Source organism: Dipodomys spectabilis, unplaced genomic scaffold (genome assembly GCF_019054845.1).
Source record: "Dipodomys spectabilis isolate Male_0828 unplaced genomic scaffold, ASM1905484v1 ptg000126l, whole genome shotgun sequence".
NCBI lineage: Eukaryota > Metazoa > Chordata > Mammalia > Rodentia > Heteromyidae > Dipodomys > Dipodomys spectabilis.
The window spans coordinates 3,145,520-3,163,637 of NW_024870803.1; the positions used below are offsets into that span (position 1 = coordinate 3,145,520).

General features: G+C 48.1%; 1 protein-coding gene across 1 annotated transcript in view; it reads left to right on the forward strand.

The window, feature by feature from the left end:
- Window positions 1-18,118, forward strand: part of Prkn (parkin RBR E3 ubiquitin protein ligase) — a 992,623-nt gene that overhangs the window by 568,299 nt on the left and 406,206 nt on the right. The window contains exon 6 of the mRNA XM_042689760.1: window positions 2,950-3,065. Within this exon, the coding sequence (XP_042545694.1) occupies window positions 2,950-3,065 (116 nt within the window). The remainder of the gene's footprint in view (window positions 1-2,949; window positions 3,066-18,118) is intronic.

The following is an 18,118-nucleotide window of genomic DNA, read 5'->3' on the forward strand; positions in this document are numbered from 1 at the left end:
AAAACCTCCTCGCTTCGTGTGTGTTTGGCTTTATTGTGGGAAGTCTCACTGTTTGTAGATTCGGAGAAAGGACTGGATCCCTTTACTAAGGAATCGCTCTTGAAGCCAAGACATTAGTAGGATGGAGAGGGGACAGTTCATAGTATCTGTTTCTGCTCATCTCAGGAAGGAGGCGCTAATGACTTTGGAAGGGAGAGCTCCTGCCTCTAGTGTTATCATCCAGTGTCACAGTCACGCACCTTCTTATGAAGTTCTGAGCTTCCTCAGTCCAGGCTCTGGGCTGTGCGTCGCTCACATCTGTGTTCCCACAGTGTCAGAACAAACGCTCCTGCTTCTGCCTGTGCTGACTTGGACAGCGCCTTATCCTGGACCCAAGGTCTCCCATCCTCTGTGAGCGTCCAAGGCATGAGCTTGCAAGCTGGTGAAAACCGCAGATCCTACATATTTCTTGACAGTTCTTCTACAAATGGCATGAAAAGGTCTTTCATAAGCCATGTGCCTGCGGCTCACATCTGTCATCCCAGCTGCGGAGGAGGCTGAGATTGGAAAGACCAAGGTTCCAGGCCACCGGGGCAGAGAAGTCCATGCGATCCCACCTCACTGGAAGAAGCTGACTACGACTGTCATTCCAGCTTTGATGGGAAGCCTGAAAAAAATGAACTGTGGCCCAGACACATATCCATCCAGGAAGCAAGACCTGATCTCAAAAATAACTGGAATTGTGATTTCACAGCGGAGTGCTTGCCAGCAAACGCAAGGCCCTGAGTTCAAACTCAATGCCACCAAAAGATAAGAAAGAAAACCAGAGGACACTTAGTGAAGAAAGCACTGAAGTTCACTGATGACCAGACGTTTTAGTATAGTTAACATTCTGTATGTTAGTTTAATCCCCCTGTATGAATTACTAGAACTTTCCAGATATCTGTAACTTCTTACAGCACCATATACATCCATCCCCAGTGAAAACAATGCTTGGGTTCTTATCTAGCTGCCTTTTATCTGCTGTTAAAACAATATGTGACTTGTTAGCTGAACATCTACCAGCAGGTTCCTTCAAGTTAAGAAAAATACAAATATGTCCCATCTTTCTATCTGCATTGAAACCCGTTTCCAGTGGGGCTGCCAGCTCAGCAGTTTTGGAGGGATGACTTTTTGTTCCCAATGAAGACCTTTTACACGTCTGCAGGAGACAATTTTAGCTCAGTATGTTTCCTAAGAGTCAGTCACGAAGTATCTTAAATCGTCTCAGCACCCCGGAGCCGGCCCTCAAAGGATCTGCAGCCTTTCCAAAGGGTGATTGAAAAAGCTGGTGTGTCAGGTTCAGTAAAAGAGCCACGCCCGATCCCCAGCCAGGATGCAGTTTCCATGCTGCTGGAGGGAAGCATAGCCTGGACAGGCTGGTGCATCTAGGAAGAGGGTCAATGCGCCACACCTGGGCAAGGGCTTGCGGGAGGAGGGTTGACGGAGACGCCTGCCCTGGAGGGCAGCAGGTGCAGCTGACTCATGTTTGTGAGTCTTACTCACCCTGCCATGGACGTTGGTGTAACGGAGGGGTTCAGGGGTGCTCAGCCCAGTTGTACCCCATCGCCCTGCAGCTGGTAAGAAGTAAGACATGAAAAATCCTTGAGCACTCCCAGAATTTGGGAAAATCTGGAGGTGGGCCAGCTGTCCAGGGCGGGCCCGGGGCGCGGGCGGGCCCGGGGCGCGGGCGGGGCGGGGCCCAGGGCCTGGCTGCTCAGCAGTGGAGGAGAGCAGGCCTGGCCGCCGGTCTCACCCGGCTGATGGAGGACGGGCCTAGTCAGGCTTCCACGAGGAGAGGACGAATCAAGTGGGCTTCCAACTGGGTGAGGGGACAGGTGGCATCTGTCAGAGGAATATTCTAATTCCTCATTGTAGAAGCCATTTCTTACCCCTAGCCATATGCCAGACGGGGTCGGGGTACAAACCCGAATAAGGCATTCCACAGATTCCCCATCCTGCCACACTGGCTGGCTCACAGCAGAATCCACCCTTGCCGCTCATTTTGTAAATAAAGTTTTATCAGGTGCGTTTGTGCCCCATGCCGCTCGCATCGGTGGTGGCTTTTAGACACACATGACGGAGCCCCCAGGGCCCACGGAGCTGGAAACGGTGAATATTTTCTGTCTGGAGCTTTCCGTGGAGCTGGGAGACTCCAGGCCTGGGGTTTGGGGGGAGCCCTCTCTGCTGGCTGGGTGGCTGTGTTGAGGGGGTTGGCAGCACGTGCCCGCCGCTGGCTTCACCTCGTACAGTGCCCATTGTACGGGTGACCACTCCAGCAGAAAAGGCGGCACTGTGACCCACCGCCGTGGGATATGTAGAGATGTTTGCACAAGACTCAGAGCAGCAACCAGCTTGACACGCGCTGTGTCTGTGAGCGGAAGGAAGGGTGTGAGGATGCACACTGACTTTAGAACAGGAAGGAAGTTTTAATAGGAAAACGCATGGTGATCAGGAGAGCACCCTCTATGTGGTAACGCTGAAGTAAGCGTGGCTGGGGAGGATGTGGCTGGGGGAGGACCCCAGAAGGTGGAAGGCGCGTGGGAACGCGGGGGGGGGGGGGGGGGGGGGGGGGGGGGGGGGGGGAGCCAGGCCTCCGGGAATTCTGGGAGGCTGAACTCGGCACACGCTGGCCTCCTGCCCCCGCGCCTCCCTGCCGTGAGTGCTCCTGCACCGTGTTGGGGTTGCTCACACAGTGTGGCTCCCCAGACCTGCGGCAGAGAAAGTTCTAGATTCACTCTAGGCCACCGGGGTGCCTGCTGAGCAGCTCCGGCCGACAAAGGTGTTCTTTCTCTGAGAGGACTGCTGCTGATTGCTTTAACTCACGCCGCATGACCCACTCGCTCTCTTGCCACAGAGATCCTTGACTGTCACAGTGTGTGGAGAGGGAAAAACGGCCATCGTTTGAGGCCATGTTTCTCTTGCTTTCAGGAGTTTTTCTTTAAATGTGGAGCGCACCCGACTTCCGACGAGGACACGTCAGTGGCTTTGAACCTGATCACCACCAACAGTCGGGACATCAGCTGCATCACATGCACAGACATCAGGTAAGGCTGGGGAACAAGAGGCCCTCTGGCCGCCTGCCCCCCAACCCGACCTTCACGGTGGCCTCCTTCCTGCTCCCATGCTGTCCCCCCTGCAGGTATGTTTAATGTGGTAAAATGGTTTAGGAATGGAATAACAATGTATGGACACTCTTTGTGACAGTGCTTTATGGACCATACATTGTATGGTAGAGACATCTCCCCTATTCATACCTTTACCTGCATTCCTACTGACAGTTCACGTACATGTGTACCCCCAAAGCAGGGACAGGTAGATACAGGTGGAATGTGGAGGTGGCATCCTGGAAGAACAGGGCGATGCCAGGGGTGGATTAGGAACCCAGGGCAATGCTGGAGACGTGGCGCCTGTGGAGCACCAGAGGGAACAGCTGAGGGCCACGCTCCTTACGCTCTTCAGCTGCACAGAGTGAAAGCAATTAGCTTTAATTCATGTTCCAGGAGGTTGATTAGGAGGAGGCCCAGAATGCAATTGGTCCTGATTTTGGCTAGGAAATTGTAGTAAAATGCCAAAATGAATTACTGAATAGAGTCAAAGGATGATCTGTTTCATACCTGTAAGCAAAATCAGCCCTCATCATGATTGGTGTGGGCGGCCCTTAAAGTTCCTTTATGAATTCACGATTAGTGTGTATTAATACTTGTAGCACGGCATTTCTCTTCTTTAATAACTTTGCACGTCAATGTTGATAAAAAAAAAAGAAGCCTAAAAGCCTTAACAACATCTGTTGACCAGACTGGTTTCCAGAAAGGAATGTGGACGGCAGGCTTCACTTTGTGCGGTGTGCCGAGTCACTGGGAGAAGCAGCTTGCTACATCCACCTGCAGTTGTCAGAGGACAACTTCTAAATATTTTGCTGCAAGTCAGAGGGCAGCCCTCCAGCCAGCATTTACATATGCTCCTTTAAGATCCACAGAGGCCATGCAGTTGGGTAACGAGGCTCAGGTCTGTGGGAGCACAGGCCTGTTCCCCGCTCTGAGCTCCGCTTTCACATCCATCACCCGCCATGTGGTCTGGAGGAAATGGCCCATCTCCCTATCCACAAGGCAATGATTGCTAACAAATACGATGTTTGCTAGTATTACTTTGGGGTGATGTAATAAACAGAAACTGCTCTATTTTGTTAAACTTAAGGTCATTTGTATGGAATCAACCATTTGATGGAATTAAGTCGTTCTTGTTGGAACAAGGGCAGTGGCCTTCATGTGGGACAGGAGGCTAGGACTCTCTGTCTTACTTTGACGGCATTGTATGTAAGGATGCCACACTTATGCAAGAGCATACTTCAGTATGATGTGTGGCAGGCTAATAAACATTTAGGGTTTTTTTTCCTTAGTTTTTATTTTTTTTATTTTTTATTGTGAGAATACCGTACAGAGGAGTTACAATTACATGGGCAAGGTACCAAGTACATTTCTTATCAAACATTGTTGCCTCCTCTTTGTTTCCCTTCCCATACTCCCTCCCCTCCCCCCCATCCTCCCCGCTCCCCCACCAAAGTTGTAAAGTTCGTTTTACGATATAATGACTTGTACATCTCATTGTTGCAATGGGTCCACCAGTATCCCTAGTTGAACGATTTGTTTTATCCTGTGTTTGTATATGCTTAATATATACCTATGTTGTATGTATAGTTTCATGTCCACATTGGTATATTAAACAGGCCAAGTTTTCTCTGCTATGAAATATTCCATGTAAACATTTTTTAAGATACTTAGAGAATACTTAAGATACTTAAGAACCCTAAGATTCTACCCTATAGTAATGCCCTGTTTCTCTATTGCTGATCATTTAGGCTACTTCTACCTTTTAGAAATTGAGTAAGACTGAAATCCATACATTTTTATACTAATAGAGATGTGCAGAAATGTGTAGTGATGATCATATTATCTGAATATAAAGTTATTGTGTGCTCTGAATCTCAGCATTTGGTTATGTGAGTGGAAACAAAGGTGATAGATTTTTTCAGATTCTCAACATGCATTGCCACATTTCTTTCCAGACTCATGGTAGACTATGATTGCCCATGTCTGTGATAGCTTCTCTCTGCATCTTATCTGGTACTATGTCTATAGTTTTAGTGGCAAATATCTGATAAAAGAAAGACCTATTATAAATATTTGGTTGTTATTAGTAAGTTCAAACATTTCCCATTTGCTTATTTGCTATGTTGTTGCTGTTATTTTCATTGTGAGAGAATTTTGTGAAACTTTCTCCATTCAACACCTTTAGAAAGAATACACCAAGTAGATCTAGTCTTAACAATTACTTTCTTAGTCATGAATGATAGTATCAGTGTGTCATTTAGGGATAAAGTTTATTGGTTTTGAATTTATATTTAAATATATTCCTTTAGTCTTTACTTGAAAATTCATATCTTTCTGAGGTCAAGTTTGAACAGATCTTTTAAAATTTATGTTTTATGGTTGTTTATTCATTTTGTATGTGGATATTAACTATCTGCTGCTGATCAGGCTTTTGATGCATTTTTCTATATAACAGATTTACCTCTGAGTACTTTTTGGATGTACATCTTACTGAGCTCATGCAGGATTTTTACTTATTTTGTGCTCTACTGGCATACGTTTCGCTTTGTAGCTTACTGTCTCCTTCATTTACTTTTTAATAAGGACTCCAGTCGCCCCTCCCCCTTAGAGGACAGAACTTCCTGAAGGTATATGAGGCCCTGCAGGTCAGTGGGGAATCCAGCCTGTCCCTTCTACAAAGCTACAATGGTAGCTGGACTTGTTCTCTGCCTACTCAGTGCTACTGGCTGGTAGGCTGAGCTTTAGGATTGAAAATGTAATGAGGTAAACAAAAGTAAGGCACCTGATTGAGGCCTGGGAAGTGCAGGAAAGGAAGGAGAGCAGTGGGATTTTTAGTATTCCTGGGCCAAAACATGTAGAGCCTCGTGACGTAGACCTGGGCAAAGCTAAAGGGTCCCTTGTATTCTCTCTCTGACCTGTGTCCCTCAAAGAACAACAGTATTTCTGCTCCTTGAGTATCATGCAAATGTATTCTTGGAAAAGAAGTTAATGTCAGCCTTAGAAACATACACCACGGGCTGGGAAGGTGGCTTAGTGGTAGAGTGCTTGCCTTGCATGCATGAAGCCCTAGGTTCGATTCCTCAGCACCACATAAGCAGAAAAAGCCAGAAGTGGCACTGTGGCTCAAGTGGTAGAGCGCTAGCCTTGAGCTGAAGAGCTGAGGGACAGTGCTCAGGCCCAGAGTTCAGGCCCCACGACTAACAAAAAAAAAGAAAAAAGAAAATCTTTACCATCATAGCAGTTGGCAACAAAAGGAACACAGGAGAACAAAACAATACCATCCCTACGCTTCCCCATACTACTTCTAAGCCTGCCTGCCTGCCTGCCTGCCTGCCTGCCTGCCTGCCTGCCTTCCTTCCTTCCTTCCTTCCTTCCTTCCTTCCTGCCTGCCTGCCTGCCTGCCTGCCTGCCTGCCTGCCTGCCTGCCTGCCTGCCTGCCTGCCTGCCTGCCTGCCTGCCTTCCTTCCTTCCTTCCTTCCTTCCTGCCTGCCTGCCTGCCTGCCTGCCTGCCTGCCTGCCTGCCTGCCTGCCTGCCTGCCTGGTCAGCATTCTTTCCTCTCTTCTCATTCCTCCCTCTCTTCTCATTCCTCCATTTGCAGAGGGAAGGAGAAACTAAAAATAACCATGGTTGCACAGTCTAAGTATGTTTTAAAACCCAGTCTCCAACAGGGCATTCAACCCCAGCAATGTTCCTACTTTGTAACGCCTCTCAATAATTCCAGTGGAGACTTAAGGTTTTAATGTTATTGCTGTTTGTAGTAAATGGTTTTATAATTTTCTCCCCTTCAAATTCATCTTAAAAAACTTGATTCAGCTTATTGAAGCCATGCTGCCACGGATTGCAGACTTAAAAGATTTACTTGGGTGTGGGGATTAGCCAAGATTTATCTTGCAGAGCATTGTACTTGCTCCTCTAACCCAGGGGACGGTGACTAGCGCATCCCGTGACAGTGTGCTGTGTGCGCTCATCTCTGTCCACTCCACAAAGGGGGCTTGGGCCCCAGGGGCCTCTGCTGTGTGCCCTTTGGAAGCCTGTGTTATGTTGTAAACTTCTTTTGTCAGCTCACATTTTAATTGGGCTCAACTATAGTTGACATGTCTTTGGGATTCAAACGTCAGTTCTTTATCCAATTTTTGAGACCCTAACAGTAAAATCATAAGCAACCTTTTTTCCCTAGCTCTTTGGGGTCAAATGGGACCTGATCATTTTCTGTAGTCATCCGGTTCTGGGGGGCGTGAGCAGAGACTCGCCTCAGATCAGATAAAACTGACTGCTCTCTTTCTCATGGGTCTTCAGCAAATGACTTTGCTGAAGGATTTCCGTGTCTCGCAGTACCGGAGCCCTTGCTGCGTGCACACAGCATCTCTCCCTTGATAGGTGCCATCGCTGGGCACATTCCCACAGAACGTTGCTTCACCAGGGACAAAAGACAGCTTCTTCCTGTAAGGGTGGGGCAGTCCGTGTTGCCGGGAATTCCACCCCATGTCATGGGAAACGGGGGTGCTTTCTAGAGGAGAATGGAACGTCATAACTTTGTAAGATGAAAGGGGAAGCCTCACCCTCTGTCTTGTAGTCTGAAGCAGGCTGTCCACACTGCCCACACCCTTGGAAGTGAGTCCTGTCGCTTCTCCTGGGAGTGTGGCACACCCGTCTATGCTGATAGAAAGCTGCTATAATGCCTTCTATATCCCATCCTTTGTCCAAACGTTCCATAAAAATATAGTTACCTTTCCTCCACTGAGGTTAAAATGCAGCTTTGAGGCCTGAGATTTTTCTGTTACATCACTTGGAATAATTTGAACCTCTCCCTCATAGATGAAGAACTTGAGATTAAAACATTAAAAAAAAAAAGTGACATCTGCTCTTGCCACAAAGAAGGGGATCAACCAACCAAGGTGGGTGTGGCCTCCTACGTTTCCTCTGAGCACACCTCCCTCCTCAACGGCCGGGTTCACTCCACCAGTGAAAGGCAAGGCCAGCTGTCAGGCTGGAGGCAGATTTCCACATGGACAGGAAATCAGCAGTACAGTTGAAGCGGGTCCCAGAGACAGGAAAGAGCCAGACTTCCTGATCCACCTTCTCCACCTTCCCCCAAACAGCAGAGAAACCCAGAGCTGCACCAGCGGCGTCTGCTGTGAAACTGCAGGCAGCTCTAAGGGCCAGGCCCAAAGAGCCTGCTTCCCCAGCAAGCCAGGCAGTGCTCCAGCCACAGCCCAGCACCTCTTCACACCAGAGACATTTAAATACAGGTGGGCTAACCAATTAAAGTAAGACTGTGTCCTGAACGAAGTTCACCAAACTGAAAGCAAAGTCTCTCCCTACATCATGCCCTCCTTGTAGAAATCCCTTCTGAATTTAATGCAATCTTCCAAAAGAAAATTAGATAATAAAAAAATTGGTCAGAAATCAAAGCAGAGTTTCGAGGAGCTGTCAGGAATCGAGGGGGAGTCCAGCCACTCCAAGCCATACAGCCCGCATTACCAAGACATATTGTTTGGGGTCATGTACTTAGGAAACTATAGAGGAAATATTTTATCTACATTGATAGTTTGAAATGTGAACCAGGCCTGTTTTAATGTCAGTGTGTGACCTTCATTTCCCCTGTGGTGAGCCCTGCAGATTTCCACCGGAGCCTCTGTGTCCTTGGGTCTGGGGGTGCTGCAGGTGCCCGTGCATGAATTTCACATGCCCTGCCTTTCCACCCAGCTGTCACTGTGGGTGCCCAGCATCCCCACTGGCAAGAGGAGGGCAAGATTGCAAATCCTCCCAGACCAATTTTCTGTCTGTTAAGGTCAGCCTTGCATGGTGTAACCGGCTGGAGCTGAAGCAGTTCATTTTCTGTGATGGGTGTTGAGAAAGAGGCAGCTTTGTTCTTGAAGCATCCAAATGGTCCTTGCTGCAGATTCACGGACAGCCTCACGCCTCTCTCTGTCTCTGTCTCTGTCTCTCATTAAGGTGCATTTTATCAGAAAGAAATGCCCACATCATCTTTAAACAAGTTATTTTGTAACTTAAATGATTTTATGCCTTGTGCATTTCAGTGGCAGGGTTTTCTTAGGGTTTTCTTTGTAATTTGCAATTGTCTATAAACTGTGTGAGAGAAGGAAGTTGCCATTGCAAAAATAAAAAGGTCTGTGCCCATTCATATCTCTAGATAAATGTTTTTAGCTGCTAGGAGGGCACTTTCTGATGATTAGCAATGATATCACCTACCTTCAGCCCTATAAACATCCGGTGCAAAGCTATTATTTCTCATGACATTTAGAATTAAGTATTTGCAGATTTGTCCTTTGTGGTCTCCCCAGCTGGTAGAGCTATTTGCAACAAAATAAGCAATCCTCTAAAAAACTTGGAGTGCTAAATTATTTATTGAAGCAAGACACATGGTGTGTTGATTTTTGTCCTTGTTAATTGGACAGACTCGGTGTCCCACATCTCATGTGGCAGGGGAACCTTGAGCGTTTCCAGCGGCACTGACAGTTTCTGCTGTAGTTCCAGAAGAGCCTTTACACGGTGACACTACTGCGGACACGGCCGCGCCGGCCCTCATCTGTGTCACGGGCAAAGCATCTGTGGTCGTCAGTACCTCCTGGGGAGATCTCAGGAAAACAGGCAAGGGCAGGACAGTGCACGTGGCTTATCTCCATTCAACCTCCAAAAAGGCAGAAGTGCAGCTGTAGCTCAAGTTGTTAAGTGCTCACCTTGAGCAAAACAGCTACGGGACAGCTGGCACCCAGGCCCTGAGTTTAAGCCCAAGCACCAGCACATATACAAAAGAAAATTTTGAACTTCAATCTTTCTATCTTACATCATATATAGATATTATTATTGATGAAATTTAAGCTATGGTATAAAAATTAAAACAATAAACCTACCCATAAAATAGGGCATTATCTTTATGACTCTGGTATAGAGGAAGATTTCTACATAGACTGCGCAGGGGTCTTAATGAAGGATGAGAAGATGTACATTCAAGTCAGGACTCCAGCCAAGGACACCATTCAGGGAGAGAACCTGCAAGTCCAAGGGCAGGGCTGCAACACAGGTGAGTGTTGAAGGGCTCAGAAGGGGAAACAACACAGGAGAAAAAGGCAAACCCTTTCACAAATGGCTAAAGAACATAGGAAAATGAGATACGCTAATTAAGATCTCAGCATGACAGTGTTACGTATCCAACAAACACCTTCAAAACACAGTCACTAGAAATTCTATACATAGATGCATATGTTTCCTCTTCGTGTATTGCTCTTATGAACATCGACTAATGCATAGTTCTAGAGTAATTAATAAGTGGCACGAAGAAGCTTTCTGGTAAGAACCCTCTGAGTACGATCACTATGCGTGCTTTCCACTTCCGCCCGGCTCCCGGTCCTCCCTGCCTCCCCCTACCCCCATCTTAAGTCACTGATTACAGGGAAGTGCATGGTCTCTGATTGGAGATGGAGCAGAAATGGAAGGGGGTGGTAAGAATCTCACAATCTTCCTAGTCTGTGATCACTGAAAGATAGCTCAGCCAGGGAAAGATAGTTTGTGAAATTCTTCCTCTTTCCTTTCAACTTGAAATATTGTGCGACCAGTGCTGGGATGTCCGGGAAGTCTTTGTAAATAAAATTCGTCTCATGCCACCAACCCCAGGTTCCCCTTAGTCGTATCACAAGACTGGTCTGGGACAGTCCCAGTATGGCTGGTAACAATCTGTTACACGTAGGGACAGATGAACATGGGCCTCTGCGCTGTTCTCCACACTCGTTAGTGAGAAGCGCAGGGACAGGCGGATCGTGCTCCGGTAGAGCTGCCGTTCAGGCCAGTGCTATTCCGTGTTCCTACCTTCACAGACTGACTTTGATCCCCTGTTCTGACAGCGCACTCTATTCCCAGAGAGACAAATTGACTTTCTGTCCCCAACAGGCTGCAGTCCTCCATTGTCCTGCTACTGACCTGTTTGCCAACAGTGACTAATTCTCACTCCACGACACCTTTCCCATTTTGATGAAAATGGCTCTCCCAGACAGTCTCTCCTGGGGAAGGCTCCTCAGGACTACAGACGCAGGCTTGCTTACATCATCAATCCAAACCTCCTTTATATGTGTGTTAGCCTGGGATCACCCCTAAACTTGTAAAGCCTTTGAATATGATTTGTCCCCACAACCAAAGAAGACTGTCTCCTTTCCTGTTCATTTTCCTTCTTTTCCTTAAGGTTTGTGGATCTTTTTAGTTAGCCTGCGATGGCCTTGCCGACTCTCAAGATGTATGGATAGCATCGTGGCTAAGGATGCCACTTGGAAGGCAGACTGTAAGGGTATATAACTTGATTCTGCACTCACTACCTGTGTTTCTAGACCAAAGAAAGCCCTTGGTACAGTGTTATCTGGCGGCCAAGTGAATCCACACACAGAACACACTTAGCAAAACATTTCACGTCCCAGAACAGTAGGTCCGGCAAGCACTGCCCAAACGGACAAATACACCTTGGGAGTGTGGTAGAAAAAGTACCCAGTTCTAAAGCCTTAAATTGTAGGCACACAAGCCCAGTTTGCTCAGGAAATGAAATGCATTTGTGTCTGGACTAAGTCCCTTATGGGGAGGAAGTAAGGGGCAGACAGCTCTGGACGGAGCTGTGGGAGCATCGTCCCCCGGTGTGCACACACGCAGTTGTTGCGCTTGGAGCAGATAAATCACTGAGCACGCTTTCCCTCGAAGTTTATAAGTTATATGAATGTTCCTTGAAAATTTTAGGTCTCTACATAAATATAACATCAATTGCAATGTTTATTATTCTTTTCCTTTTGAGAAATATACGTGTGTGTGTGTGTGTGTGTATATATATATTACATATATATATATTACATATATATATAATAGTTCTTTTTAGAAATGACAAACATCCAAATGGGAATGTCTAGCAGTAAATATCAGCTCAAGAGGAATATTTTGAGAGAGGAGGGACCAGATTCCTAAATGCAAATGTTCTTAAATATTAGTGAGAGGAATCAAATGGGAGCATAATTACCTGAGACTTAACTGTGACACGTACTGGCCCTTGCTGACCCAAAAGTACTTTGGAAAGAAAGAAAGAACCTTATCAATGTCACTTCCATTTCAGTAGAGCTTAACTTTCCAGCTGCTATAAAAGCTATGACAGAGACATGTTAGGGCTGAGTCTTCCAGAAGCAGAAATCAAGACAGAAGTGGGTATCTATGATCTTTTAAATTTTTTATTGTAAAAATACCATACAGAGGGGTTATAATTACATGCGCAAGGTAATGAGTACATTTCTTATCAAGCATTGTTGCCTCCTCCTTTGTGTCCCCTTTCCATCCCTTCCCAATAGCTATGATTTTTAACTTGCTCCTGTGGAACCAGGGCCTAGGCAGGGAAAGGAAAAAAGTCAAGATCAATTGAGAGAGCTGATTAGGCCTGGCGTGGTTATTGAACAGCCCACTGGCCAGCAGTTTGGCCTACATGGTGGGCCAAGCCACTATGGCCCACCTGTCTAAATTTCTTGGTGCAGCTGATCTTTAAGAAGCCATCTGTAGAAGCCTGCCCACTGACTACACACCACCAGCTGGGCTGCATCTCCTTCACTAAATAAGACCCTGGTGTACCATTCTGTGTCTCCTGTAGACTACAGACTAGGACCTGGAAAAAGAAATGAGCAAACCCCAAGAACAGGTATTCAGAGAGTATTACAAAATGGAGTGCATACTAAGTGTTTCTAGACAAAAGTAATCCTATTTAGCTTGTTCTAGTAATTGCTATAATTCAAAGGGAACTATTCCAGTGAAAGAATACATATTTTGATAGCAAGAAGTAGTCAGTTTTATTAATTTGTTATCCTGATAACCTTACTCAAAAAAGGCGTTATATAACAGTGCATATAGGTGCAAAAGAAAACAAAGTTTTAACCGTTTCTTGCAATTACTATAATATCCATTTTATATAGATACTACTGTAAATTTCCTTTGTGTTATCTGACATAATTTATCTCCTTTAAAATAGAAACATATGCACATTCAAATAGTGAAAATATATGTTAGAGAAAAATTAAATACATTTAAAAATTTATTTTCATACCAAATTCCATAGATTTAAGAAGAGATGAGATACTTTATCATATCTTTTAAGACACAGAATTATTATTCCAAAAACTTATCCATAATATGTATGATCAGCCATGTTGCAGATAAATTATTATAGTAATGCCATTTTTAATTCCTCTACCATGTTATTAACAGTTTTGAAAACAAATGCCAACTTCTTATCTCTTTGTGCGTCTGAACTGTCAGGGACTTGGGATAGGGTTGTAACATCCTAGGCTTAGTGCAGGTGGATGAGCTTCCTAGCACGTGGAATTGCACTTTCTTAGCTTGGATTCTGTTTTGATGCCCATTTTTAAAGGCTATTTCATTTGCTCAATGATTATTTCAAAAGCTGATCCCAACTGATTTCCATGAGTGCTTCCCAGTGACTAGGTTAAAGTGGGCAAGAAGGTTAAACTGATCCAAGTAGTTTAACAAAAGACTAGAGCTGGGCCAGGGTCAGAAATCTCCCAAGAGAGATGTAGTTCAGTGGTGGAGCCGGGCCTACCAAGCACAAGTCTCTGAGAGAGTATGTCCCCATGTCCCCCACCACCTCCCAAAGAGTGTCATGAGCCAAGGACCAAACAATTCACATGCCAACCTGTGGAGGACATTCCACCTTAAACTAGCAGCCTCCATTGCTGCTAGTGTCTGATGCCATGCCCGTGAACCCATCAAAGAGAACATGACAGAACAGAAAGCAAAGGCCTGAAATCAGGCCTGGTTTGCTGCTACCGGGCATTACTGGAATTAGTAGTTGTACAGCTCTTTAGCCTCAGCTTCCTCCCGGGTTTGTGGTGATAATTCAGGAAATGAACTGCACATGGAAGTGCTTCAGAACCCCTCTCATGCTATTCACGTGTTACCAGCGGGCTCTTCGCCCCAGGTCTGCCAGACTCGCCTGTATCCTCCGCTAACATTTTGCGTGTGTGACGTTTGCACTGGACAGCTAACAAAGCCTGGGGTGATGAAGACTGGCCGTCTGGGGGTGGCCAGGGGGCAGTCCACGGGCTCGGCTGTCCTCACTGCCACACCAGGCAGCGTGCCGGCCCACGGGTGCCTCATGCGCAGAGTGACCGGCTGATGATCCCTCCCGGGCCAAATGCCAGCACTGAACTATGAAGTTGAAAATGTCTGAGACAGTGTCCCTCAAATCGCTACGATAACAGCTATAGCAGTCTTACTGCGGAAGCTATGTTGATGAATCTCTAAAATCCCAGAAGTGGGAAGATGACAGACATCCCACACTCTGGTTCCTCCCTGGCGGTGGCGGCCGCTGCCCAGCTCTAGTCTGGCTTTCTGGAGAGAGACCTTTGGCCAATACAACTCCAGCTCCATATGGAGAGACACTTTAATACAGGAAATATAAAAATGAAAAGCCTTTGAACTTTTTATTCTTTACCAAATAACTGACAGGTTGAATGATCCTTTTACCTATGTTGAAAACTTAGTCAAGGCAAACCTGACTTACCCGGGCACATTGCTTAGGACTACCACTGGCTCCTTGTCTGTCTGCATTTCTGTCTGTCCATGATATCTGTATGTCCTTGTTCATTCTGCCTCTCACCAGGCCTCCTTTCCTTTCTCGCCCTTCTGCGTCTGTCCACCTGCGCTGCTCAGCACGGGTTGGCTGTCCCTCGCGTGGCTGGGTGGTGCTCTGGGAGGTGACTGAGCCAGCCCTGCGCGAGCGCTGCCCAGGGCCTGCACTGCCACGGGAGGAAGGACTGGCTGCTCTGGAGGCACACCCCCAACTCCCCCCAACCCGTCCCCAGTGCCCCAGCCCCCCTAGCCCCCCAGGCCCCCATTCCCCCACCCCCCAGCCTCCCCAACCCCCCAGCCCCCCAGCCCCCCCAGCCCCTCCAGCCTCCCCAGCCCCCCAGCCCCCCAGCTCCCCAGCCTCCCCAGCTCCCCCAGCCCCCCCAGCCGCCCCAGCCCCCCAGACCCCCAGCCTCTCCAGACCCCCCAGCCTCCCAGCCCTCCCCAGCCTCCCTAGCTCCCCCAGCCTCCCCAGCCTCCTCAACCCCCCCAGCCTCCCCAGCTTCCCCAGCCCTCCCAGCCCCCCCACCCCCCACCCCTCCAATCCCCCCAATCCTCCCAACCTCCCCAGTCCCCCCAGCCCCTCCAGCTCCCCCAGCCCCCCCAGCCTCCCCAGCCCCCACAGCCCCACAGCCCCCCAGCCTCCCAGCCCCCCAGCCCTCCCAGCCCCCCAGCCCCCCAGCCTCCCCAGTTTCGTGTGAAGATGGTGAAGCATAATGATGTCCATGTCTGCACAGTGCCAGGCATACCGCAGACACTATCACCCCTTGGCTCCCACTTGCTAGCTGCAGGAGGATTGTCTCCTCTGTCTGTTTTGCTCTGCAGACTGACGTCAACCGTGGCCTAGAAGCATCACTAAAGAGTGTGTCATCTTATTTCTCTGGCTGGTGTGACCTCTGAGACCCAGACACCGCCGTGCTGGTGCATTTCTCCTGTCATTAGCAAGCTTTCCAAGTTGGCTCTTGTTTTTTCCACTTGGGGACAGGAAAGTGCACACACGCCCAGACCTTCTACGCGAGGAAGCCACATCTCTGCGGCCTTGATCTGACATTTCGTTTTCTTGGTACTTTTTCATTTTCTCCTCTTCCTGCCTGCTTTCTTTTTCGTTTTTAATTGACATAGGATGGCGCAGGAATCTGTAGAGAAAGCATCCCGAGGAGCTGTGGAGCATGGTGGTTGAGCAGGGTTGTTCCCCCACACCTCACGGGGTCCTCTGACGATGTGTGCGCCTGCCCGGCCGCCGGCCCTGGGCGTGTGGAGGCCAGAATGCTGCTGAGCACCCTGCTGCACGCAGGCCCGCCCAGGGCGACATCCGGCCCCAGTGTGTGTGGTGCTGGGTGGGAGGGGACACTCACTTCGGGTGAGGGCGATGGTGGAGCTGTGCTCTTGACCGCTGTGGGCTCCTCCTGGGTGTGCGACACCTCGCTCTTCACCCTGAGCCATTTGCATTTTGATCAATTAAAGAGGGCGCTCCCCCTGCCCGGCCTCAGCTAGCATGCTTCACAGAGGCAGCCATCGCCATTGAAGGAGCATGCGCTGTGAAGGAGAGGCTGGGCAGAGATAAACAACCCTGCAAAGCGTTTTCCAGAACCAAAAACTGTGATTTAGTTTTGCACATCCAGTAAGTCTCTAACACCTCTGTTGGGCTTAAAAGGTGTGCCACCCTTTGGGTTCATTGATGTGATGATGATGATGATGATGATGTACCTTACAACGGAAGCTAGTCCTTCACTCATTCGCTTTATAAATACTGGAGATGTTGGCAGATCTCTAATAAAACAAGGCTCCAGCTTCACTCGGAATATCTCCCTCCTGATGCCTCGGTCTGATCCCAGAAGAGTTGCAGGGTTTTCATGCCATCGGTAACCTTAAGCTGAGAGAATCAGCCCCAAGAAGGCCAGGAGATGGAGCAGAGAAAAAGAGAGGCCACAGGGAACCAAATCAGAGAGCACCGCACGGTAGCTCAAACGCCACCTTACTCCAGGTGGTCTGGGTGATTGGTGATGTGGTACTGGAGCACTGGCTCCCACGCGCTCCGTAGCAGGAGTGCAATGAGTCTCCAGTCTTTAGCAGAACTGATAAGACACTGCTCAGGCGGCAGCACACGCTGCAGGAGCTGAGCTCGACGACAGCTCAGAAGCCTCATCGGAGCCGCACATTCAGACACTCCTGTCAGCCCGTCTCACCAGTGGCAGGCATTAGCGGACTGCGGCGGCGGTGCCTGCTCCCGCTTCTCACTCTTGGCACCTGCTCGGTATGTTGAGCTGCCCCGCCTCCTTAAATGCTCAGAGAAGCCGTGCGAGCTTCACAGCATTTACTGAGAGGCACAGTGAGCCTCCAGTCAGCCGGCCGGGGCCTTTTTCTCTACTGGAGTAGAAACGGTGGGTTGGGTGAGGAGAAGCTGCTTCAGTGCAGTCAGTCCTGGCTCTGGAGTGCCCCCATCCTAGAGGCTGGGCCAGCAGACCCAGGGCTCAGAGCTGCCAGGCCTGCCCGCCAGAGACTCCGTTTGGAGCCTTATCACTCTGGGCTTTAACAGCTACAGTTGCTCTGGTGGTTGTTCTGTTGGATGGTCCGTCAGCCTGGACCCTGGGCATGACATGTAGGTGAACCAGCTGTGTTCATTCCTGTTAGAATAACTTTTTTTTGTCAGTTGTGGGGCCTGAACTCTGGGCCTGGGTGCTGTCCCTCAGCTCTTCAGCTCAAGGCTAGCGCTCTACCACTTGAGCCACAGCATCACTTCCGGTTTTCTGGTGGTTCATTGGAGATAAGAGTTTCACAGACTTTCCTGCCTGGGCTGGCTCTGAACCGTGATCCTCAGATCTCAGCCTCTGGAGTAGCTAGGATTACAGGTGTGCGCCCCTGGCGCCTGGTGGAATGACTTGTTTTGATCTTCCTCCACCATGTTTTCTATGGAGTATTTGACTTTCAAAAAATAAGTATGAACAGCTGCTTTTATGTCAGGAATGCTAGCACTTTTCAGTATGTGTAATGGTAAGAGTAAATATCATCCCATTCCTTGCTTCTCATGTATGTTTTGAGTGTTCTTCCACATCAAGTGTTAAGACTTTTCTGTCGTCAGTTATCATCATTGTTAACTGTTCTAGCTTCATATGAATTTCTTTGGCAAGACTAAGCTAACTCAACTTACCCAGGGTGCTTTCTCATAGCTTCATAATTTCATTGTTGCAAATGTTGATGAACTTTGAAAAGAACCAAGCTTTATGATCACCATCATTGTTATTATCATCATCATCATGAAAATAATTATTCTAACACCGTCGATCCAGCCATCTACTGCTTCACTAATTCATAATGTCCCATGAGATAAAATCACTCAGAATTTTGGTCTAATGATTATGTCTGGGGACCCTCC